This window comes from Crocodylus siamensis, chromosome 6, assembly GCF_052110815.1.
Source record: "Crocodylus siamensis isolate JL-2025a chromosome 6, ASM5211081v1, whole genome shotgun sequence".
Classification (NCBI taxonomy): domain Eukaryota; kingdom Metazoa; phylum Chordata; order Crocodylia; family Crocodylidae; genus Crocodylus; species Crocodylus siamensis.
This window is the reverse complement of record NC_143400.1, coordinates 89,222,557-89,247,656: the sequence shown is the minus strand read 5'-3', so window position 1 is coordinate 89,247,656 and position 25,100 is coordinate 89,222,557. Positions and strand designations below refer to the sequence as shown.

The 25,100-nt window shown below is 42.8% G+C and overlaps 1 protein-coding gene across 4 annotated transcripts in view; it reads right to left on the bottom strand.

Annotated features, from left to right (window-relative positions):
• The window catches only part of MFN1 (mitofusin 1), a 40,501-nt gene that overhangs the window by 13,970 nt on the left and 1,431 nt on the right, over nt 1-25,100 (bottom strand). For all 4 annotated transcript variants that reach the window (XM_090056268.1, XM_090056270.1, XM_090056267.1 and 1 more), the window contains 8 exons: nt 24,171-24,306; nt 20,779-20,941; nt 19,297-19,421; nt 16,498-16,606; nt 9,478-9,585; nt 8,693-8,846; nt 8,462-8,529; nt 1,746-1,867 (listed from right to left, as the gene is read on the bottom strand). In XM_090056268.1, coding sequence (XP_089912394.1) covers nt 1,746-1,867; nt 8,462-8,529; nt 8,693-8,846; nt 9,478-9,585; nt 16,498-16,606; nt 19,297-19,421; nt 20,779-20,941; nt 24,171-24,306 — 985 coding nt within the window. The remainder of the gene's footprint in view (nt 1-1,745; nt 1,868-8,461; nt 8,530-8,692; nt 8,847-9,477; nt 9,586-16,497; nt 16,607-19,296; nt 19,422-20,778; nt 20,942-24,170; nt 24,307-25,100) is intronic.

The window sequence follows — 25,100 nt, the reverse complement described above, 5'->3', positions numbered from 1 at the left end:
CTCTGGTGGCACCTCAGCCTGTCACAATTAGTGTGGCCCTGGCCTCCATGAGGTGGGGCCACACCAGGTTGCCCTGCACCTCATTTGCATATTACTTTTTGAAGGATCCCAGGACTAATGACAAGAACACCCGGTTCCAGTCATGAGTGGGGGACGTAGATCCTTTTTTGGCAGGGGTGGGGTGGTAATCTGGAGTGCGCGCGCACACCCCCCCCACCCCCCGAGCAGTGTTAAGCTGTCTGGTCACCACGGCCTGAAATACTGTCAACTCTGCTGAGGCCCAGCTCAATGAACTACATAATAAATTGTGAGCCTTTTGGCTCTAGACTAATGTCATGCACAGTTTATACTGTATACAAGTAGGTAGAACAATGCTGCTTAAAAGCATGTTTATGGAGTACCTAAGCTTAGACTTGCAACAGTTTCAAAAAAGGTTTTTATTTATTTAGAATGCAAATCCACAAAGCCAAGCAATAGATAACACGCATCAATTCTAGATGAACTAAATCTAGGGGTACTATATGCAAATTACTCTGGCTATTTTTAATTTCAAGGTCAGTGTTTTCAAATTGGCTTCTTACCTCCATGTGCTCAGGAGGAAAAGGGTTTGACAGTAAGGAGCAGGGGCTTGACAGAGGAAGAAGCTGCGGGGGAGGTAGAGGGCAAGGCAGCTAGCTGACCCCCCAGATTTGTTTTCCCTCCTGTAGCAGTGGGAGGAGGATGAATTTAAGGCAGATGTCCAACAATTAGATTCTACACCTAGAACATTTTAAACAAATATATTCCTTTTCCATTTAAAGAATCTAATGGTGGAGGGGACTTATCTTATAAACCAGGGCATTTGAGTAAATCAGAGAATCATAGAAAATTTGGGTTGGAGGGGACCTGAGGAGGTTACAACTAGTCCAACCCTCTTCTCAAAGCAGGGCCATCCTCCACTAGATCATTCCAGCCAGGGCTTTGTCAAGCTGGGCCATAAAAGCCTCCAAGGATGGAGATCCCACCTTCCTAGTGAGAAAGTTTTTTCCTAAAATCCAACCTAAACTTCCCTGGCTGCAACTTGAGACTGTTGTTCCTTGTTCTGTCATCTGCCACCACTGAGAACAGTTTAGCTCCATCTTCTTGGAAACCACCCTCCAGGTAGTTAAAGGCTTCTATCAAAGCCCATCCCACCCAGTCTTCTCTTCTGCAGACTAAATACGGTATTAGAGAGTCAAATTGGGGCTTGGAGGGAGCAGGGACACAGACTACAAGCTGACACAGCAGAAGCCAAGGTTCAGTTGCTCTTCCCACCCCAACTCCCAGGTCCATAAGGATCTTGAACACACCATGCACACTCCCAGTAATTCACCTTCTTCTGTTTACAGTTAGTTATGAAGTGGGCCCACACAACACTAAGATGGCGCTTAAAACAAGAACAAAAAAGTCCTTAGAATTTAAAATGGATTCTCAACTAGCAGGCTCCAGGGACCCATTGGCTGCCTTCACAATCTGTTAGAAGCTAAAAAACATCACAAACCAAACAATGGACTCCACAAAGAAGCCATCTTTCTTTATACAGGACAAAGACGGGGGGAAATGGTGCAAGTGAGCAGTATTTAGATTGAAGAGCCAGATAAATTATCCATTAACTTCACAGCATTAGGAATAAGTGACCTTTAAAAGTCTACACTAGCATAGGGAAATAAGTCCTGTAGAAATAGCTACGTAAATTGGATGAACCCAAGCAAAAGACACACTCCTACCTTTTCTCTGCTGCTGCCACATTTATGGAATCCATAATGTCTTTCACAGTGTCTATTATCTGTTTAGCTCTGATAGTGTGCTGTTCAAACTTGGTTTTCACTGCTGACTGCGAGATACACTCCTGCGAGGACCCAAGCCACAACACATTACTGCAATTCCATGTCAGTGCTCTCAGGAATTTCCATGTCAGAAAGCACTTGCTGCTATCATTAGAAACTTAAAACCAAAGGAAAATGAAGAGGAAGAAAAGACTATACAGAAACCAACACACGCAACAAAAAATTCAAATACATGTATAGCAGCAAGACTGAATCTTCATGTCTGCCCACAGTAATGTGCAATGCTTTTATAAATTAACACCACAAAAGGAAAACCATAAAATCAAAGTGTGAAGTATGAAAATAAATCTGTTCTTAAATTGGCTGATACTGTCTTTGCTATTATCAATGTTAAGCACTGACCCCTAATGACTTATCTGGCTTGTGATTTCTTCTTTTTTGCCACATTAACTTTTCTGATCACTTGAGGGAGCAGTTTTTACCACAGTGAGATTATGTACCTTTGCACACTTTTATGCCGATACAACATGCCCAGGGGTCAAATATGTGACTAGGTGCGTTATGCAGAAGAGTCATAAGGAACAAGTATTACCTTACAACAGAGATGGCCAACCTGCAGCAGGTGCACCACAAGTGGCATGGACAGCATCTGTGCGTGGCACTTGACAGACCAGGGAGAGAACAGCCAGCACAGTGGCAGGCAGAGTACTGAGATGAAAGCAGTGCAGCAGGTCACCAGGGAGCACAGGGGAGGGAACAGAAAGCAGAGCAGCAGATTGGGCAGGTGAAGGGAATCAGCGTATCACTTGGGAAAATAGTGGGGCTAATTTATGGCATGGCTGCCAAAAAGGTTGGCCCCCACTGCTTTACAGGATACCTATTTGCAAGGCACATGGTCTTTAAATTAATTTCCCCCATGCAGATCATATAAATCTTAAATCTAATCATGCTGGATAGTTAGAAAGAATATAATGATACTGTCTTCAATATCTGTCACCTGACTGGTGCATGCAGCAGTGTGAAAATTACTGAAATGCAGATCAAAAGGAAAGGTTAATGGCCAGTTTGGGCCAACAGAATTTATGGATGCAAGTGAGAGGTTGAAATTAAGCAATTTTAAACAATCATCTCTCTACTTAACTAAATGCATTGCCTTTACATAGTAGTGTCAAGACACTACTAAGACCCTACATTTATGTTTGAGGAACAGGAATAAGAATGAATGCTGGTAGTCTCCCTTTTATGGGATACAGGTCATTTTAGACCAAGGGGAGATTTTCTAAGACACAAAAGACAATTTTCAAAATGCCTTTGGAAAAAATCTTCCCCTATGACGCTGATCACCCCCCAAGAACTGTTTGCAACAAGATGTAAACAAAAGATCAAAAGAAAGAAAATGGTCACTGTTCCTCGATGAAGCAGATCTAGAAGTCAGCAATGAAAAACCAGAGGTTCATAAACATCAGCACATTGTTAGAGCTAGACTAGACATATAGGAAAGATGGCAGTCTTTCAAACATTAGTCGGCAGTAGATAAAGGGATTACATTCGCTCACTAAACAATCAGAAAATCCACAGTTAAAGCACTAGGAAAAAACACAAAGGTTAGTTACATGGCTGGAAAAGATGAGAGAGAGAAACAAGTTTGCCTTTAGAGTTTATTTTTAAACTCATTTATCAAAATGAAGATAAAAAAAGCTGTTATGCTTCACTACTGTAACTGGGAACAGTCGCCACTACCGACCTTCTAGCATTGTAGGCTAATTTCCTATAAGTCCACAGCTTAATACATTTTCTGGGTAGGCTGTCAAAAAGGCACTGTGCTAATTAAGGATGTGACTGTGTTTTAGTTATTAGCTCCTCTTTCACCAGTGATAAGTTGGCAAACAGTAACCCCAGTATAAAGCCTTGTCTGTTTAAAAGCACATTACATTGAGGGTTACTGCCTACAGCCCCCATGCGCTGATCCTCCATCATGTCAAAGTTATTGTTTTAATGAGGCCCTTTGATATTTCTCCGAGTTTTAAATGGATTACAAATACATTATCTTTTCCATGTGCCTTGAGAATGAAGATAAAAATTACAGATCTATAATTAGTCCACTGAGTTGACCTGAAGGCTCTACAGATGAAGAGCTGTCAACTATTGTTTTTCTTGTATATACCAGTCAGATAAGGACTGGGGGTGTTGTGGGGTAGGTGGTCTGGAACTAGAAACTGATGTGCAAAAAATGCAAGGGGTGAGAAGTAGAAATAGGGGAGACTGGCATAAGCTACGCAAATAGGGACAGGAAAGAGAAGTGGAGACTGGACTGGCTAAGTGAAGAGAATGGAACTGAGCTAGGGGTGAGAAAAACAGGACTGGGACAGGCTGGAAGGGACAAGGCAGAAGGTATTAAGAGTAGTGATATAAGGCAGAGGAGTCTATGCCCATGACAGCACATTCCCCTCCAGAGCCTACAGTGGAAACCAAGATTTCCAAGTCTCTTCATTCCTCTGCTGCCAGCAAATATCTATGAAACCCACTGTTCCAGTCTATTCTATACAAGCTTTCATACTGTGCTCTTCTCCAGAGTATCCAAGTGCCTTCCAGCAGCATATTATGCAACATGACTACATAGCTATTACATGCCAGTTCTTCCATCCTTCCCCAGGGTGATGCACAAGCAGTAAATTGTCTTGTTCTGGCAGGATTTGCACATGCCCACTTCTGCATTCACAGTAGAGAAGGCTAGATCAACAAAATGCATCTTGCAAAGTAACTGGTAAAGTTTGTGATCATCTCCATGGATAGTACTAGAGGAGAATGAGACATACAGGCATAATGGACTCGTCTACTGGAAGACTATTGGTCAGAATTTTTTCAGACTAGTCCAAGGCTACACATACTTTTTGGTCCTGCAACGTGCTGGAGATCCACCGCTTCTGAGCAGACACAATTAATGGAGTCTGTTCCGCACGCAAGCTGATGCGCACTGCGCTGCTTCACGTGCAGTTGTATAAGCAGTGAAAAATGCACATCAGCATGCAGAAAATGGGGTCAGTGTGCTTTTGAACTAAAGAATCTTCTACGTGTTGTAGTTCAAAAACACACCGCCACCGTTTTCTCAGCGCAGATGTAGATTTTGCCGCTTACACAACTGTAAACATTGCAGCACTGGGAGCATTTCAAAGCCCCCAGTGCTACAGTACTTGCATGTGCAAAAATGCCCATGCTCTTTAGTTAATGCTCATTAAGATAAGTTAATGCACATTTTCCTAGTACCTCACAATGGAGGTGCTAGATTTAATGTGTGTTAACTAAAGCCCCTTAATGCACATGTAGATTCACCTAGAGTAACACTGTAGGGAGTGTCAGAACTAAGTTTTCAAACATTAATGACCCATGTAGGTATCAATATACCACCACACGACAGAATCTGTTTTCTGCTTTTGTTAATATCCTAGGAAATTACATTCAAATATATATTAAAGAACATTATTAAAGTTGCAAAGTCAAAAACCCAAAAGCTAGGGGCAAGTGGCAAAATGGACGTCAGCACTGAGAAAATGTCAGTGGCGTGCTTTTGAACTGAAACACATCCAAGGTACTTTAGTTCAAAAGTGCATGGCTACCATTTTCTACATGCTGATGCACATTTTGCCACTCACTTAACGGCACGCGGAGCAGTGCATTGTGCATCAGCTCGCATGCAGTGCAGACTCGATTAACTGAATATGCTCAGAAGCAGTGGATCTCTGGCACACTGCCAAAGGAAAAAGTACGTGTATAAATGCCCGAAGTTTCTTATGCAACTGTAATTTGGTCTCCTGATGCTTACGCATTAAAATAGGAGATTTAAATCACATATACTTTTCCCCACAGTACCCCTACCTCATTCATGGCATAGGATGGACCACAATGATACACAGTTGTGTAGTGAAAGAAGGTGTTATTTTGCAGGACTCTTATTTTACCAGCTGCAGAACTGGGACTGAGTAAAGACTGAGGCATGGGATTTGCAGGAAGGATGATTAGTAGGGGCATGCGAAGTGGGCCCTATTAGATTCGGATTCGGCCCGAATCAGGGACAGCAATTCAATTAATTGATTCGGATCACTGTTCCTGATTTGATTAGGCCAAATCCGAATCTGAAGATTCGATGCTGATTTGGAGAATCAGCGATTTGGACACAGACACAGCTTTAAATGTTTTTTCTACGTACCTCAAGGTACCAGCGCAGCTTGTGAATGCTGCGATGCTGGGGCGGGTGGAGCATCCCACAGGAGTGGGGGGGTCCCTCCATGTGCTCGGCAGCGAACCCAGAAGTGGACCAGAAGTACTTTCAGTCCACTTCCAGGTCCACCGGGGAGTGAGCTGGATGACCCCCTGCCGCACCCACTGGCTCAGCAATCAGCCACAGGGGGACCCTGGGTGGTCCCCTCAGACCCAGGAGGCACCACTCACCAAGCTGGGGGGCCACGGGGAGGGCCCCTCTGCACACTCCATGGCGGACCCGGAAGTGGACTGACAGTGCTTTTGGTCGACTTCCAGGTCTGCTGCCAAGGCACTGGGGAGCCCCCCCATGCTTCTGTAGGACACTCCATGCACCCCAGCATCGCAGCATTCACAAGCCCCCTGGTACCTTGAGGTACACAGAAAAAACATTTAAAGCTGTGCGTATGTCCAAATTGCCAAACCTTTCCAAATTGATTTAGAGGGTTCTGATTTGATTCGGAGAGATAAAAGGGTCTCCCAATTCGATTCGGAGATTTGGCCACTGAATCGGGCCGAACCTCCACTGAATTGAATCAAGGATTGAAGCTTTGCACAGCCCTAATGATTATGGCAGTGAGAGATTCTCTCAGTCTTTGCCACAAGATTTCTGGGATGTTAGACAAGTCACTTAAAGCTTTCTGCATTAGTTTCGTCTCAGTGCAGAAGTACTGTATATTCTCAACTTCAGCTAAAGTTAAGAGCTGCCTTTTGAGCACAGGAGAGCACAGGAATACCAAGAACCAACTTCAATCCTAATTACCATTTCCTTTATTTTGGAACTATATATTTACCATAATTTTTCTTCAGTGAATTTACTAAGATTTTTAAAGGCTCTTCAGTGACTAGGGGCCTAAGTCCTAGCAGCTTGGAGAATTTTGCTAATTTTTTATGACTACAGTATGCTCATAAGTGAAATTACAAACCACAAAAAATACAAATTTGATTGCAACTTGTTTTAACGGGACAGAAGTATAAAAAAAAAAAAATAAAAAAATCTGAGTCCATACTTTGCTCCTAGGGCTCCCCAGTGAGCCAGGCACTGAAACATTTACAGTACAATCTGCCATTGTTCCAGATACTCAGCCATCTAACGCACACGGGGAGTTAAGAATCAAATATAAGCCTCAGCCTAGCATTTCTTTATTTTTTACTGACTTAAGTCTCACTGTCACATTAGTATAGTTCTATATTCCTCACACTATTCATTATGAAGTGTGAAAGGAGGTTCAGAATATTTGCCTGATCTAAACCAACAGTCATATCATTCTAGGCTTGTGATCTTAGTGAGATAGCAAAGACCCAATCTGTACCCTATAAATAAGGAGCAATTTCTGAAATAATCAGTTAAAAATCATTATGAATGCCATGCTAATATGAAAGCTGCCCAAATTCAGTGAGGTAGGTAGATATTGCTACAGTGAATAAAACCAATAGGGCTATCTGGTCCAGCACCCTATTTCTGACAAAAACTCAAGATAAACTCTGAAATTGAACATGCCTAAACTGCTAATGTTTGCAGTAAATAAAGTTCACAGGGGGGAGGGAGGTGGTCAGTGGCACCAGCTGCAAGGGTTAAGCTAATTGCCTGCAGGATAGATTCGGCTTGGTATACAAGTCCAGGCCCTTCATTTAGGCTTTTGCTGCTCAGTGACTCACACCCTTGTTCCCAACCTAGAACTCTTATGCCTTGTTCCTGGCTTGCTCGTCCTGAACCCTAGTATTTCATTCCCACTTACTGTCATGTGTTCTGGACTCCTCAGCACCTGACCTCTGTCCAGACCTAGATTATGAACATGTGTATCACTAGGGCCCAGAACATGACTTGGACTCTCTGGCTGTGAACCATTTGTGAAGTCTTGGGCCCTGATCTGGACTCCCCACAGGCACAGGTTCTTGTTTAACTCTGCATACCTTCAAAACATCTTATGCCTCAATCCTTACAAAAGGAATGCACATAGAAAAAAATTAGAGTTTTGTTCTAAAACACTGAGTTCTTAGTTATCCTATACGCATATTTTTAATTTCAAGATTACAAGATCTTAGTACTGTAATAACTGAATGTACCACTACTGGTGTCTTTATACGGTAGATGGCATGATGTTAGGATGTTACAAATGAGTGGAGCTCAGTTTTGTAGCCCTCCTTATAAAGCAACACCTACTTCAATGTAAGCACGCGAGTATCTTACTTGATATGAGTAAGATTGAATGAGGAGAGCGCAAAAGTTAGCTCAAGACTGATACTGCACTTTTATATCATATGCTGTAGCCACTTCCCAAAGCAGCTTAAACGTATAATGTGTAATATGCAATATGATTACCCTAAGAAGGGGGGAAAATGTCATTTTAGTCCCATGCAAGCTCAGTACCCACACAAGTTAGAAAAGCCATCGTATCTACCTCAAATATTTGCTCAAAATTCTGAAATTCCTGGAATCTTGTTTGAAACCCTTCAGCGAGTGCACCACCTGCAAAGCACAATGGAAATTAAGATGGACAGTAACGCCCACAGCCAATTACTGTTTTAACTTTTTTGTTTGTTTGTTTGTGTGTGTGTGTTTTTTTTTTTGTTTTTTGTTTTTTTTGTTTTTTTTACAGACAAGGGCAAAGGAAGCAGGGTGCAATATATACCATCCGCTGGCAACCCTTGGGACTTCTGTTTTCTAGCACTCAGAACTTCCTTGGCTGAAACAAAGAAGATGCGATTCTGTGCTTCTGCAGGATCAACAACTTTGAGCTCATCAACTAGGAAAGTCAGACAGCGCTCCATGTGCTGCCTGCGGACCTGTTGGAAAAAAAGGAGGAAACGTCACACAGAGACAGCATCAAATTGTAACCAAGCATTTCTGAGAAACAGATCAGAATAAGAAGCGGTGTCCACTGACTGTAGGTGCTAGAGGACCTTCATATATAATATGTCTCTATTCCTATTGCAGCAGTTGCCCCTAAGTCATTTAGACTTAAGAGTGAAATGCTTACTTCCCTACAAGTACTCAACCAAAAGGTGATGCAACAAAAACTGAAATAATTACTTTCCTTCTTACACAAAGATTATACTATATTGCAGCATCTAAGTTACAGACAGAAGGGAAGGGATTTCTCCCCAACTCTTAAAAGGAGAGTTGTCTAAAAAAACCCACCACCGAATGAAAGTTTTACCACCCAAATGTAGTTTTGTAATTATATTTGAAGGTGATGGTAAATTGTCTTCACCTTCTAATCATGTATCTTCTCCTTCCTTTCTTATTAACAATAAAATTCCCACAGCTGACTTAATATGCTGATCACCATAATATCTGGACCCATACAAAAAAATTATCCATTAGCAATATTATTTTTGACACTGTAAACAATTTATCGTAACTAGCATTTTGTATTTGTTACTTCCAAAGGAACAAAGAGTAAGTGTAACTCACATCCTCCATATACTCAGGCTCTGAGGCAGAAGCATCCCAACGATTGTTGAGGATGAAGATGTTTGGTTTGGAAAGCCGCTCATTTACTTTATGAAAGAAGTGTTTTTCCTAAGAATTTAAAACAAGAAAACAGAAACACAGAGACAGTGTCATGGCATCTCCAGAAAAGAGAAGGTAGGTTTTAGGTTAAAACCAGTAAGTGCCAGTATTTTTGGCTGGCATGCTACAAATGAGCTCTGCACCAGCCCCGAGTGCCACACTACTGCCTTTCACCTGCCTGTTACTCTGCTTTCTGCACCTTGCCCTGTGCACCCTGTCCAATCTGTTGCTCTTTTTTCTATGTCCTGCCCCATCTGCTGCTGTGCCATCTGCTATGCACACAGGCTGCCTGTGCCACGTACACCACAAACTGGCCATCTTTAGGTTTCTTAAAATAAAATAAAACCCCACTTCCTAACCTTATGTCTGCCCAAAGGCTAGGAAATTTCTTAAGGATGATACCAAAACTAAAAACCAAAGCCGTGGTTTCATAACCTGTCCAGTGGCACATTCTTCTCTGAAGAACTGACAAGGTAAAAATATCATTCAGTATGAAAGGAGTGCCTTCCTTGCTTGGACTGTTCTTCTATTCTTTTTTTCCCAATCCCATATCATGGGTCACAATGATCAAATCATAATGGAATGGTGGTTTGTCAGTACACCAGAATAAAATCAGTCCTTGCTCTAACTTGCATGTCTTCTGAATTTAACCAGAACAATATTAAACACGTTAGACTGAACATCTGTAATACTTAAAACTAGAAGTGCACTGATATATCAGCTGCCTATTGGATCAGCACTGATAAAAGGGAAATTTACATTACTGGCTTTTTTTTGGCCATCGGAGCCAGTAACCTTCTCTGAACTTATGCCTTCTGGCTGGAGCCCACGGAAGCCTGGGTTACCTGTGAGCCAGGATGACCCCAGATACACCCCCATCGCCTGACTGGCGGGCTGGGCTGTGTTGGAGCAGAGCAGCTACCGTGGTGTCCCGGGCACTGATGCAGCATGGACTGCAGGCTGGGGCTGGGGTGGATGCTATAAAAGGTTCATAGTTTCATAGTCTCCTCTTAAAGAACCCCAGGGTAGGAGCCAGCACCACTTCTCTTGGAAGTTGGTTCCAGATCCTAGCTGCCCTGACCGTGAAGTAGCGCCTCCTGATGTCTAGCCTAAATCTACCCTCTGCCAGCTTGTGACCGTTATTCCTGGTCACTCCTGGTAGTGCTCGGGGGAACAGGGACTCCCCCTGTGCCTGCTGGTCCCCACTGACTACTTTGTAACAGGCCACTAGATCCTCCCTCAGCCTTCTCTTGTGGAGGCTGGACAGGTTCAGGTCCCGTCGCCTCTTTTCATAGGGCCTGCCCTGCTGCCCCTGATCATGCGAGTGGCCTCCTCTGGACCCTCTCCATGTTGTCCACATCCCCTTTGAAGTGCGGCGCCCAGAACTGGATGCAGTACTCCAGCTGCGGCCTGACCAGTGCCGCATAGAGGGGGAGGGGCACCTCCTTGGACCTGCTCGAGATGCATCTGTGGATGCACAAGGTGCGGTTAGCCTTCCTGACTGCATCCCCACACTGCCGCCCATGTTTATCTTGGCATCAATGATGACTCCAAGATCCTTTTCTGCCTCTGCACTGATGAGAAGGGAGTCCCCCAGCCTGTAGGTATGGTGCTGGTTCTTCCTCCCCAGGTGCATCACTTTGTACTTGTCGGTGTTGAATCCCATCCTGTTCTCATCCACCCACCCTTGTAACCTGTCGAGGCTGAAGCCATGACTAGGGGAGGGAGGGGCAAATGGAGCTGAGCTGCCCGGCCCAGCCCAGAGTGACTGACCCGCAGTGCCCAGCGGGCAGCGCCTGGCAGGGGCCAGGGAACCACCCCACACCACTGTCAGAGGTGCTCAGGCTCTGGTTCTTCTCCAGAGCACAGCAGCACGTGAAAGTGTAGCCCCTCCCAGGATCCACAGCAGCAGCGTCCCATGTGCTCTGTGCCTAGCCGCCTGCCACCAGTGGGGGCAGAGGGGAATGAATGAGGAGTGGGGCAGAGGCTGCAGAGGGCATGGGGAGCAAGCAGCTGCTGTGGGTCTGACTCTGGCCCTGACCTGGGCTCAAGGCTGGAGTGAGAGCCACAACAGCTATCTGCCCCCCCTCACCCACAAATCTGAGAAGAGGGGCTCTTTCCCCACCATGTGCATTGTGGGGGCTTGTCTTGCATCCAAGGCACTGGGGTAGGCGCTGCTGCACAGGGGACAAGGCCCCTCACAGCAGCACCCCTCCGCAAGCCACGCTTTGCCCACCTTGCCCCAGCACTCGCACTCAAGCACCACTTATGGCTAGGCAGCAAGAGGCAGGACGAGGGCTCTGAAAGAGAAGGGGGAAGGCAGTGGTTCTTTTCCACCCCTGCTTTCCCAGGTCACACACACACTGCTGCCTTACAGAGCTCAGGAGATACTCCAGCAGCTGTCAGAAGCTGCCCCCCTGCTGCCACTCACTGCCCTGGGCAGCTGCTACAAGAGCTGCTCTAATTAAAGCCCTGCTGTGTCTCCTGTATCAGAGTCCCCACACTTAGAAACGGCACTAAATATTGGTTACCAGATCGCTATTGGCAGATATGGCTGGTTAATAATGAGCTGTCGGTTTTGGCCAAGAAAACCCTTATAGGTGCACCCCTACTTAAAACATCATCACCCAATGAGAAACAGCAAATATGCAAATGAGACAGCTATAGAAAGAAGAACTTCCAAACAGAATCCAACAGCTCCTCAGTGATGGAGAGAAGTACAAAACCAATGTTTGTGCTCCCTCCACTGGTTTGGCACCAGCTGCTAAACGTTATTCTCAAAGCTTTATTGGCATCAGGTGAAAATAATTAAGGAAAGCAGTAATATTCTTAGTGGTATGCTCCATCTCAGGGAACTGGGTTGCAGCAAATGTTAATTTTTCTCTATTTGTACAAGTGGCAAGGCAAAGTATTTATTTGAGTGCTTTTGCATAACTGAGAGGCAACCAATGGTGTCCTCTAGATCTCACTTTATTTACCACATCAACAAAAGGTAACAAAAAAGGGAATTTTACTCCTATAGAAGATGGGACATAAATGAAGATTTTAAGGCTACTCGGAATTAGGACAGAAATCTGCAGATCACAGAAAGTCTTGTTTCTGAAAGAGAACTTAGTTTATCTTCAGCTTTCATTATTTGTGCTACTCTCATTTAAAAAAAAAAAGGAACTGTGCATAGTAATGTAAAGGATACAAGAGTTTTGCATGTACAAAACCCAAAAGAGAATGACCCATTTTACGTTTAATAAGTTTCTTCTGTGCCAGGTTGAAAAATCATTTGGCAAAATCAAATTAAATAAGCAAAAAATGCTTCTGCTTCTGGATGTTACTAATCATACAAGAAAGTAACAAGAATTTTCCACCCGCCTCAACAACCCATACATTATTCCAGACAAGGTTCTTTATTCCAGAATATTTATCACTTCAGTCAGTTTATTTTTAATGGGTATTTTCCTTAACTAATGAGAGAACCTAACCACCTTCGGCCTTTGTTATTTCATTACCAAACCAAACTTAACTAGGATATAGGTCCTCATTGTTTCCAAGTTTCTAAGGGATAATGACTTCTCCACACAAATACAATAACATTGTTAAACCCACAGCACACTTACATTGCCACTAACAACCCCTACATTTCCTGCATATAAAAAGCCAACATGTCCCTAAAGCAGAGGAGATATCCCTAAAGCAGAGGAGATAATGAAGCCATGGTTGTACCAAATCCTTCTTGCTGTACATGCTGTCAGTTATATCCTTTGTCAGAAGAACTCTTTTGTAAAAGACTCTCAGTGGCTAGAGCTCAGAAAATAGCCCAGAGTGTTTTCAAGTTGGTATTCTATATCACTTGCTTCATTCCCAAGCCTATTAGTTTCTTTATAAATAGGTATTTTAACAATATCAAGAGTGAATCTTTGTTGAAGGGCTTTTGATATTACAGTTCCTCTAGCAATGTTGCAGTTCTCCCTCTGGGCATTAAAGCTGTTCAACTTTCAGGTTGGGTGGTTTTATTGTTTGGTTTTTCTTTTACTTATTATGATCATACAAAATGAAAACAAAGAAACATCTTCGGATCTCAGTTAAAAATGCCATGTCAAGTCTCTTATGCGTCGCATCTTCCTGGGGAGTAACAAACCCAGTAAGAGGCATGAGGAGAGGAAAGAAATCTTGCTTTCCTAGCATGATCCCTCAAATACAGGATAAAATAAACTGCACACATACTCTTGAGAGCCAGGGAAATGCAGCAGAGATTCAGATTTGCTCCAAGTGAATTATATAACTTCAGCTGTGAAAAATCAAGTACTTCTGTGGTGGAGTGATGTTGTAACTGCAATACTTGAAGAAACAGCAAGATGCAAGGATTTTTGTCAGTGGGCGTGTCTACATGAGATGCTTAATGGCAAATTAGCATAGTTTCCTGTGAAGTAAGCATGTGCGTCTACATGTGCACATTTATTTCATGGTAAATCTCCTTAATCCCAAGTAAGTTTGTTACCTGCACATAAAGTACCAAATTTACTTGGCATTTGTAACAGCGCCATAGCGCTCATGTAGATGCCTAGCTGGGAGCCAAATCTGCTTCTGATCAACCACCCACCAGAAGGCAGGAGATAGCTCCCTGCCCCGCAGGGAACTGCCTGCAGCTGGGCCAGGTTTCACCACAGAAGCCTGGGAGGGAACAATGTTCCCCTGTCCCAGCAGCAGGGAACTCTAAGCCCTCTGCTCCCAGACTGCAAAGCAGGTGCTGAGAGATCCTTATCTCCCAGCCCCCATTCTGCCATTGTGATCAGGGAGCAGGGAGACCCTTAATTCCCAGGATGAGCCCCACAGTCACATGGCTTGGGCTGGGAGACCCTTATCTCCCAGTAGCACCTCCAGCATCATGGCTCTACCACCACAGGGCTGCTGCTGGGAGATGCCCGAGTCCTGTGGAGACAAGGGTCTCTCAGTCTGAGCCCTGCAACTTCAGGCTGGAAGATAAGTATCTCCCAGCAGTGGCTCCGCAGTTGCGAAGCTGGTGCTGAGAGCTCCTTACTGGTGGCGGCTGAGGTGCCGGTTCCCTGCTCAACTTTGTGAGCACGAAGCTGGGGAGAGAGGGAGGAAACAAGCCCCTCAAGCTCCTCAGCTTGTTCCCCCTGCAGCTCCATGCTCACAGAGCTGGGGGAGGGGGAACAAGCTCCCCAGCCCCAACTCTGAAGTCACAATGCAGTCACGGAGCAGGAAGGTGGCGAGTAGTGACCAGGGGACATGACCACCCACAGGAGCCGCCAGCAGCCAGAGGCTATCACAGACTACCCGCAAAACCCACTGGTTGTATTGGTGGTAGGGTGGTTAGTGGCAACTGCCCACAGATGCCTTTTTTGTAGAGGGTTCACGTGCAGCTGCGTGCACCCCTATGTGTTGCCCCTGCTGCACAGTAAATCTACGCTGGAGTAAATGCATGCGTAGACACACCCAGCAACATCTTTTATTGGTTAGCAGAAATTTTAGATAAGCTTTGAGCATAAAGTACCTTTGCCCAAAAGTTTGTCTAAATCTTTCCCAACTATTGCAGTCAGCAAAAAAGTATAAGAAATAGAGGCATACTCAAGACATTTTGGGAGCTGATACCAATAGCCAATATTTAAGGAGGCACATCAGCCAACACCAATCTGATCCAGTTGCCTCCAGCTGGAAAGTCCGGTGTGGTGGAAGGGGAGGGGGGAATGGAAGGGACATGGGGTGGGGGGATTAACACCCCCCATGGTGAAGGAGGGAGGGGGCAGATGTTGCTCAGGAGGGGCAGAGGCATGGGATGGATGTGCAGCTCGTGAGGGGGTGGAAAACAGGCAGCAGCTCCTGCCACTGTTTGCACCCCAAGAGGGTGGGGGTATGTGCCTCCTAGATCTGCATGGTGTGTGTATGGGGAAGGTGGGGCTGGAGCTGTCACTGCGCAGCTCTTCTCAGCAGGGCCTGGGCTCGTAGCGGGCACCAGCGGTGCTGGGAGGGGCTGCAGCCACTCCAGATTTCCCAGGTCCAGTCCCACTGCCGCCAGCCACCTAGCGCAGCCTCAGCTCTTCCCAGAATGTGGGTAAAGGTGGGATGTGGAGCTCGGCTGCGCCTGGTGCTGTGGGGCTTGAAGTAGAGCTGTAGCAAAATTTGGGGTGGCTGCATCCCCTCACAGTGCTGCTGATGCCCGCTCCAAGTCCAGCCCTCGCTGAGAAGAGCTGCACAGTGACCCATGCCCCGTGCCAAATCTGGGCCCCCCCCAGGGTGCAAGCAGTGGCGGGAGCTGCCCTCCCCCCCCCAACTAGCCACACCTCCATCTCACACCTCCACCCCACCTGGGCAGCACCTGCCCCGCCCCATCCTTCCCTCACTGTAGGGGCGATGATCTGCACCCCCCCATGCCTTCTCTTCCTCCTCCCCTTCCCACTCACCAGCTGGAGGCAGCTCTCCACGCTGCCAGCTCTGCTTCACGCTGCGGCTGCATGCAGCAGGGGCATTTATCGGGCCGATATCCAACACAGCAAATTTCCTTTATATTGGTACCAGATAAGAAACCTCTCTCAGGCACTTCTGTGCAGCTTATTTCCTTGATAATAATATTAGCCCCTCTTCTGTTTCAGTGGAGTATCAAGTCACTCACATAGCTGGAAAAGCATTACTATAGCTTCAGGGAGAAGCCCAAGGCAAACAGGATGATTTACTTGCTCCAAATCAGATGGCAAATCATCAGTGAAGCAGTGAACAAGACCCCAGCACTCTGTTGTGCCACATTTTTTCATTGACCTGTACTGTAATTAAAATACTAATATACAAGCCTAGCTAGCTTAATTGCTAAGCCTGCCATGTTGACATGCCTACAAAACAATGGACTTTTCAAATAAACTGTTGTGTATTTAAATGAATATTTAACTCAAAATTAACAAAGCAGTATCTTACCGTATTCATTAGAGTTGATTCTGAATTAGCAACCAAGACAAATACATCAGCATCTAAGCAGAATTTGTCAATCCAGCTGTCTAGCTCTGTAGTGACATCTGTGCCAGGGCTGTTGGGGGGGAAAAATATTTATTATTATTACTATCGAGCAAAGCAAAACTCTGTTTTCTTAGAAAAAGCAAGAGGACTGAATATGTCAGGGCCTAGGTAACGGGACATGAAGTCTAGGCTGCTTGCTTAAACTAAGCCTACTTGTGGTCATGAGAAAGCAACGACCAGTCACTTACAAAACTGCCAGCTCATTTCACAAGTCAGTTTCCAATAGATCCGTGTCCACAACACAAAAAGCCACCAACAAAACTAGCACTATGTTAGCAGAGGATCTAGAGGCTGAATAGGTATCAATACTCAGTTACATTGTCATCCTTATGAAAGATCCCTCTAAATAAGGGAAGCAACACTTTAATAGGACAGTACAGGAAATGCCTTCTATGGCTAGAAGACACCAGACATCCGTGTTGTTACTACAGCATAGCATTAACATCACAACTTTTATCAAGCCATCTCTAATGACGGAATGTTTTGCTCCATAAAGTTCTTACATTTATGACTTTACTTTTGCATTAATGGAATCATAGAACATCTTATCTTAGATAAAATGAAAGCTTCTTTCTTGCTAAGAAATGATTTAGCTATCAGAGCTGCCTTTTGCATATACGAAGGGTTCTACAGAGTTTGTGAGCAGACATGACACAAATGGCCTGGGAGAGGGAGAGGGATGTGAAGGATACATGGCTGAACAATTTTCAAGATTCCCCAGCATCGCTGGCCAAACTTCATCAGAATATTTTTTTTAATGCTTGAACAACTGAAAAAAGGGAGACCCTTAAACAAATTCTGGACGTCTAGAGCTAGTGAAAGAATGTCAAAAGTTTCAACAGCTATAAACTGCTGAAGTTTCACATCTAAACCAAAAATATAGGATCAATTTTTCTTCAAAATAGTTTCAATTTTTCAGCTAGGTTATGGAGTTTTGCATATACCATAGGACACTTGAGAGTGAGTATTTCTTTGACTTCAAGGCAAAACCTCAAAGAAATAACTAGATTTCAATAACGTTTTGCCTGGGTAAGTCTATGGAGTTCTTTAATTTATTTGGAAACAAGAACACTTGGAAGTGCAGTTCTAATGAGAAAAAAACCCAAAAGAAAAAGAGCATTGTGAAACTCTTTATTATGTCTCAATCATTTCCACCTCAAATGTACTCACTTTACCAGGAAAGAAATGATTTTCCTCAGTCTCCACTTCCAGAACAGATTAGAGAAGCTGACAAACTAGAATCCAAAGGTCAAGTCATGACCCAAATTATACCTGAGCAATCCTAGTGTCTTCAATAATGCCCCCAAGGCCACCATACAATTTGTTCAGTGAGTTGCCTAGGTGTCACCATGGAAAAGTATGGTGACAATGTTTGTCTAAATGCAATGTTTGCTGATGATCCATATAAGAAAGACAGAAGCAAGATTACTCTGTCAACTGAGCTGCTCTGTATTGTTTACCTAGTGAAGACAGGGATTTGCTCCCACAAAAGAGAAGGCTGAGGGGGGATCTTGTGGCCTGTTACAAACTAGTCAGGGGGGAAATCAGCAGGCATTGGGGGAGTCCCTGTTCCCCCGAGCACCGCCAGGAGTGACCAGGAATAACGGTCACAAGCTGGCAGAGGGTAAGTTTAGGTTAGATATCAGGAGGCGCTACTTCACGGTCAGGACGGCTAGGGTCTGGAACCAGCTTCCAAGAGAAGTGGTGCAGGCTTCTACCCTGGGGATGTTTAAGAGGAGGTTAGATGCTCATCTTGCTGGAGTCGTTTGACCCCAGTATTCTTTCCTGCCATGGCAGGGGGTCGGACTAGATGATCTGCTCAGGTCCCTTCCGACCCTAGAAACTATGAAACTATGATTTCAAGGGTGTAGGATCAGACACACGAGTACAAGTACTACTTATATCATGGTAGTGAGTAACCTGCACGATAAACATGCCTGTTTTGCCAAGTAAGAAGATTGTATTTATAAAATTACTTGTAAGAACAAAGCAGACTTTAGTTTCTACAAACCACTTAAGAGCTGATGTAAAAAAACAGTGGCTAACACTAAAGCACAGCTGGAATATTCTTATGTATTTGATAAGTCTGAAGAAACACATTCCACAATTTCTCTGATTCTATGAATTTTTGTGCATCTGTAACTCCATAAAAAGTGCATTTGATATGAACACAGCACAAGCAGGGACTTGATAAAGTTTTGGCATTTTAGATATTTCTAAAGCACTGTACTAATGGCACTGAAGTTTTTACCAAAAAGACCTTTGCATCATGAGCCCCAAAAGCCTACATTTCAAGTGGTCAGAATGAAGGGGTTCATAGAATGAGAGGTTAACAGGGAGGAGAAAGTGTTACAGGTGTTAGTATGACCTTAAGTATATTTTCATACTACTAAAGTAGAAGTTTAACTTAGTCGAATGCTGGACCCATTCTGAACTGAGTCACGGGATTCAGAGTTGTTCCAACTGTAACCATGCCAAAATATGCACAGTAGCATGGTGATAATGGCAGACAGAAAGCATCTACAATAGAACAGAGTTCAAGCACAAAAACACTCTTAAGCAATTTTGCAACCCACCAAAGACAAAAAATAAAAACAGAGCATTATTACAGCATTTAGATCAGATTTCAGTTACCTGACTAGTATGGAACCGTTAATGTGGAAAACTCAGTGAACTGGTTTAATAAAGCAATAGTTATACCTGTCTACCAAAACCAAGTCATCTCTCAGGAGGGCACACTTTGACTTGGGCCAAAAGACATGGACCAAGCAGCCAGCTTCCAAGTCTTTATCCATATGAAGTGCATGGGCAAGCTGATTAACAGTCTGCAAAGAATCAGAAAAAAAACACCTTGTAGGTATACAACATGACAGCTTAACACAAAACCTTTACCACACAGAAACCAGAATTTTTGCAGAAGTAAGACTCTCTTACTAGCCTTACACAGCCCTCAAATAGGACACCAGTACAAGATTTGAACTTACCACTTAAAAACTATGAATTTCTTAAAATGTTTTTTCCACCCAAGTTTTTCCATAGTCCCTCGCCTTTGAAGAATAGTCATTTTTCTGTCCTTGGAAAAAAGGACAAGACTGTCTGGCTCTTTGGAGCCAAACAATGATATTCTTAATTCAAGGTTACAATTGAGTGTAGTACTGCACTTGCTTTAAAAGGAGTAAAATAAGCATTTAAATAGGCTAAGTAAGTTTAGGTAGACAGAGGCATATTCCTCCAACTGTAAAGTTTTTGCAAGAAAGTTAGCCTTCTATGGTAGGTACAGGTATTCAAAAAGCCTGAGGCAGAATCTAAGTGACTCAGTTTTCTGTAAGCAGCGTAATTTAGATCGGTAGTGAACAGAACACATTTGTCCTTTGATGGAGGGGAGGGTTAAATCTTAGACCAGGTTCTTCCATTTTTAAACCAGTCTATGAATGCCAAACTTCTGTTGTGTTACGGGTATAGATCAGTTCTATGTGTTGTACTTCTGTCCTGTTACAGGTATAAACTGGTTTCCGATCACTTATACCAGTACAAATGTAGGGTGCCTATACACATGCAGCGAGGCTGCTCTGGCACCCTGTAATTATAGTGTGCTAGAGTCAACTTGATTAATTGAATCTGTTGGAGCATGGTAATTACTGCATTCCAGCAGACTCCAGCATCATGTGTATAGCTTCCACACTGAAAAATGACGGTAAGATGCTTCAAAGTTTCTTCAGCAAGCTTTAGTTAGTGCTCCCACAGCCATTTTTCAGCATGGGGAAGCTGATACACATGATGCTCCAGGTACTTTAATAAGAGCAGCAGAGCCACTCTAGTTAAAGTGCCCCCCAGCCCCCTACTCCCCGAACAGGTGCATAAACACCCATAATGTCTGTACCTGGCCCTAGAGCATTAAAAAGAAGGACCAAAAGTTGTGTGACTATACAAACAAGTCACAGTATACATGTACATTCTATGTATAGCATAAGCATAGAAGAAACCTAGGAAAATGCTGTGGGCTGTCTTTTACTTTTATTTAATTATTCAGTACCAGAGGAACTATTTTACAAAGAAAGATAGGTTTATATTTCCCATTAAAACTTAAGAAGTGCATGAAATATTGTACCTAATAAAAATTGTCCTTATAATATTACTTTTTCCCAGCACCAGCTTCTTAACCACAGGAAAAAAAAAATCTACCTTGACACTCTTCTTCTCATCTGATCCTTCTGTCATGAGATAAGCTTTATCACCATCTGTCCCTTCTACACTGAGAAAGCAGTTAGTTGTGTGTCCAATCCCACTAGGAAGTACCTTATCCCACAACATTGCATTAATGACCGAACTCTTTCCACTGCTTGTTCTAGAAGGAAATAACATAAGAGCATTTAAAGTGGGCTTAACAAATCACAGAATACCTTCGCTTGAGACTATTTGCCCTACATAACCTAAGCAGACCTGGATTTTATGCAATTGTTCTGCATGGCTCACCCTTGTTCCCACAAAGGCTAGCTTGCAGGAATGTCCCATACAACCAGGTCTACTCTTGAAAAAAAAAAAGTTGATACAGCTATACCAACCAGCCCTCCTAGGACAGGGATAGACTACCAGTGCAAAAAGCACTTGTTGCTAGTATGCCTAGCACTTCTTGCTAGTATGTTTTTTCAACCTTTTCCCCAACAAAGGGGAAAAAAAAAAAAAATCACATTCCTAACCAATATTGTTCCTAAGACTGTACTGTCTTTAAGACAGAGACCATCTTTACCTTTGTCTGTTCTGTGGTTATCATAATGGAGGTTCAAGCAATTTTGAGAGGTATCTGGGGACTACCCTAATATAAATCAGTACTGTGGTAATGTTTGATTCCTTTTCAAAAATGAAATTTCCATTTAAAAAACCCAAAACTTCACAATCAAATAAGACAACTCACATGTCAGATAACTTTTTCAACTCAACAAAGATTTCCACAATAAAACATGCAAACTTTTTTTAAAAAAAAAGAACATAAAATATATTTCTCTTGCACCGATTCCAATTCATTGCAATATGAAACCCTTTATTTTACATTCCAGTATTTAGCTCCAATCTCATTTTGGATGAAAAACTCAGTGATGCAGACATTTTTGGTTCATTTGGCTAACAGAGGTGTTTACTAACTCAATGCACTAAAGAGATTCAAAGTTCATTCTAAGTTATGTTCTACTGTACCAGCCTTTCACTTTTCACGCAAGGATTTGAGGCCTAGCTTTTCTGTAACAGAAGGAATCTAGTATAAAGTGAACTCATATACTAAACAGTTATATTTTTAGAACTGTACCATCTAAGAGAGCTATTTTAATACTCCATGTGCAGTCACTTGCGAATCTGAATAAATTCTGAAAACATTAGGCTTGTTTTAAATGCAGCACTGGGTTAAAGTTTAACTATCTCTAACCCTCTGCAACTGTGTCTTTATCTGGGAGCATATCTTAATATTTTTAAAAACTTTTTGTGCAATGAAATTTCAGGACCTAAAATACCAGTAGACAAAAAAAAAAAAAAGGAGAGCTGTTTGTTTTATGCATTTCTTTCCAGTTACCAAGGTATCTTGGCAAAAACAGGAAGGACTATCTAATTAAACATGTCTTTAATGCATGAAATTATTTTAAGTTTATACCCAGATTCCAGGAAAGGGGTCATCTCCACACGCTTAACCAAGCACAGTACTCTGCAGATTTCAACAGGATTTCTTAAAAGACACAAAGCTAATCATATACACAAGTGTTTGTAAAAATCAGAACCTTAGTTTGTCCTTCACCATTTAAGGAGGATTTTACTGTTTTATATTTCACTTTGCATATTGAGCACAAATTGACTTAAAAGCGCCAAGTGTATTTGTGTTCAATTAGTTTCTAGTACTTTTGCACTGCCATTATGCTTTAACATTTGGTCTGCACACATTCAGGAAACATGTTTAAATCCTAATGAAACCTTCCCTTCAAAACTTACAAAAAGCTTCAAAATAATTCTATTCGGTTTCTGGCTGTATGTATGTAAAGTGTAAGTGTGTAAATGTATGTAAGGATCTAAAGCATCTAAAAAGTAAAGTTCAGAAGACCACCAGGACTAAAAAGCATTTTCCAACACCCTGAAAATGCAATTTTTAGGACAGAAAATGTGTATCAAGAATATTCAAACAGCATTTTTCACCATATTTTGAAAACGTGAAGTATGTAGGCAAGAAATTATAACACTTAGTTCTAGGAGACAACAATAAAAATTATAACTAACACTTTTTCTACTGCAATGTAGGAAGGTGGGAAATACGCAGGTTGGTAATTTTATCTGCATGTGTGTAGGTCAAGTACTAGTTTAGTACAGCAAAAAGCAATCATTACAGTGGAGTCGCATCTTATGCGGGGGTTAGGTTCTAAAGTCAGTGAGTGCGTAAGGCGAAAATCGCATATAGTTAAAATTACAGAGAGCGAATCGTAGACAAAGTCATTAGCTCTGGTTCAGCTCAAGAAGTTGATTGCATAGGCTCATCTGCTGCTGGTTGTTTTTTCTTGAAAAACATAGTGATCGGCAACTGTTGCTGTTGTCTCTTGAGCTGCTCAAACATTTCTGGGTACAGTCTCAAATCGTCTGTAATACTACATGCGATTTTGAGACTTCATTCCATAGAGGGACCGTATTCAGAAATTAAATCATTCAAGCGTTTCACTGCTTGGAACACTTCAGCAAATTTATGAAGATTCCAGCTTGCTGGTTCTTCTAAATACGAATCTTTAAACACTAGAATCACACTCACTGTGGCAAGATGCTCACATTATGAGAGGCATGCGGGAACTGAGACCGACTGAGGGAACAGCAGATTCACTTCTCCCATCTCACGCTCACTCTGGGGCATACACTCATTGAGTGGACTGGCAGGCGGAATTGCCCACGCTATTTTTCTCTCTCTGTTTTTTTTTTTTGCCAAGTGTGTATAGTTGAATCTGTGCAAGTTAAATGCGCGTATGATGCGACTCCACTGTACTAAGTTGATATTAACTACTTTTTAACTCCAACACTTCTTTAAAAAAATCCTCAAACTAAACCTGTGTCCTTTTTTTTTTTTTTTTTAATCCCCATTGATTGTGTGTGGAGACGTTCAACAACCAAACATTTATTTTTCAAGGCTATATTCATTTAACACAAACCAAGACCTTAAAAACAAACAAGGAGTCTAAAAAGTAAAAAGTACACCACCAATTTAAAAAAACTATGGATAGAAGATGCTGGCAATTTCAAACATGCTCTTGAGCAGATCTACTACTTGACTAAGGAAATGCCCTACTCAAAGATTCGCAGCACTAACAAATCATCTCACTGAATTTTGCCTTTGGAGAAAGCACGTGACCTAATGTAGACAAATAAGCTTATATCACAGACCATGATAGCATCAAAACGAAGATTCAGCAGTAAACAGGCAAGAATTAACATATCTTGACATTATGCTGTGAAGACATCAACATGTGACATTGCACAAAATCCCAGGATAAGTAAACTGCAGCTGGACGCCAAGTCCAAAAAGGAAAAAAAAAATTAATTTTGTTAAATGAAATAATTACCTGCCAAAAAATGCCACTTTCATGTGTCTCCGTGAAAGCACCTCACCAATGACTGCCAATTTGCTTTTATATGCCTGTATTTTTTCTAGTTCATCTTCAGTTGCCACATTTTTGAGTTCTGGATTCCTGTATGTTGCTATTCAAAAAAAGAAAAATATGTCTATAAAAGGAGTCATGTGAATAGTTTACTTTATTAAAGGATTGGAGAGCCTTGGAGTGTATTTGTAAGACGAGTATAAATTGCTTCTGATATCAGCCACTTATTTGACAGGTCCAGGCAGGCACTGCTAAAAAACCTTGAGACTGATTTTGTAGAAGCATCTAGAACAGGGGTGGCCAAACCTGTGGCACGAATGCCACAAGTGGCAAAGCCTGTCTGTGTGGCACGTGGCAAATCAAAGAGGGGATAGGCAACACAGCAGCAGATAGAGTTAGGAGCAGAAGACAGGCAGAAAGCAGACGAGACCAGGCAAGCAAAGAGAGCAGAAGGCAAAGCAGCAGATTGGGCAGAGGAAGAGGATCAGAGTAGTAAAGAGGAAGCTGTGGGGCTACTTTGTGGCAAGTTTGCCAAAATATTGACCACCACTGGTCTAGAGCATTGTTATACCTGCTATGACTTAGCTAGAACATCAGACTTTAGGAACTGGAACACACCATTAACACCACAGTATCATAGAAAATAGGGTTTGGAAGGGACCTCAGGAGGTCACATCTAGTCCAACCTTCTGCTCAAAGCAGGACCAGCCCCAACTAGATCATCTCAGAAAAAGTTCTGTATAGCCAAGTCTAAAAAATGTTAAGATTTAATTTACTAGCACATGAAGTTTAATTTACTAGCTCATTGGTTTCACTTAGCTCCTACAAGAGGTCCCTGTTGCTTTCAGAAAGCAGAGTCAAACCCCTGTCCCTAAACTCCACTGCTGTCAGGAT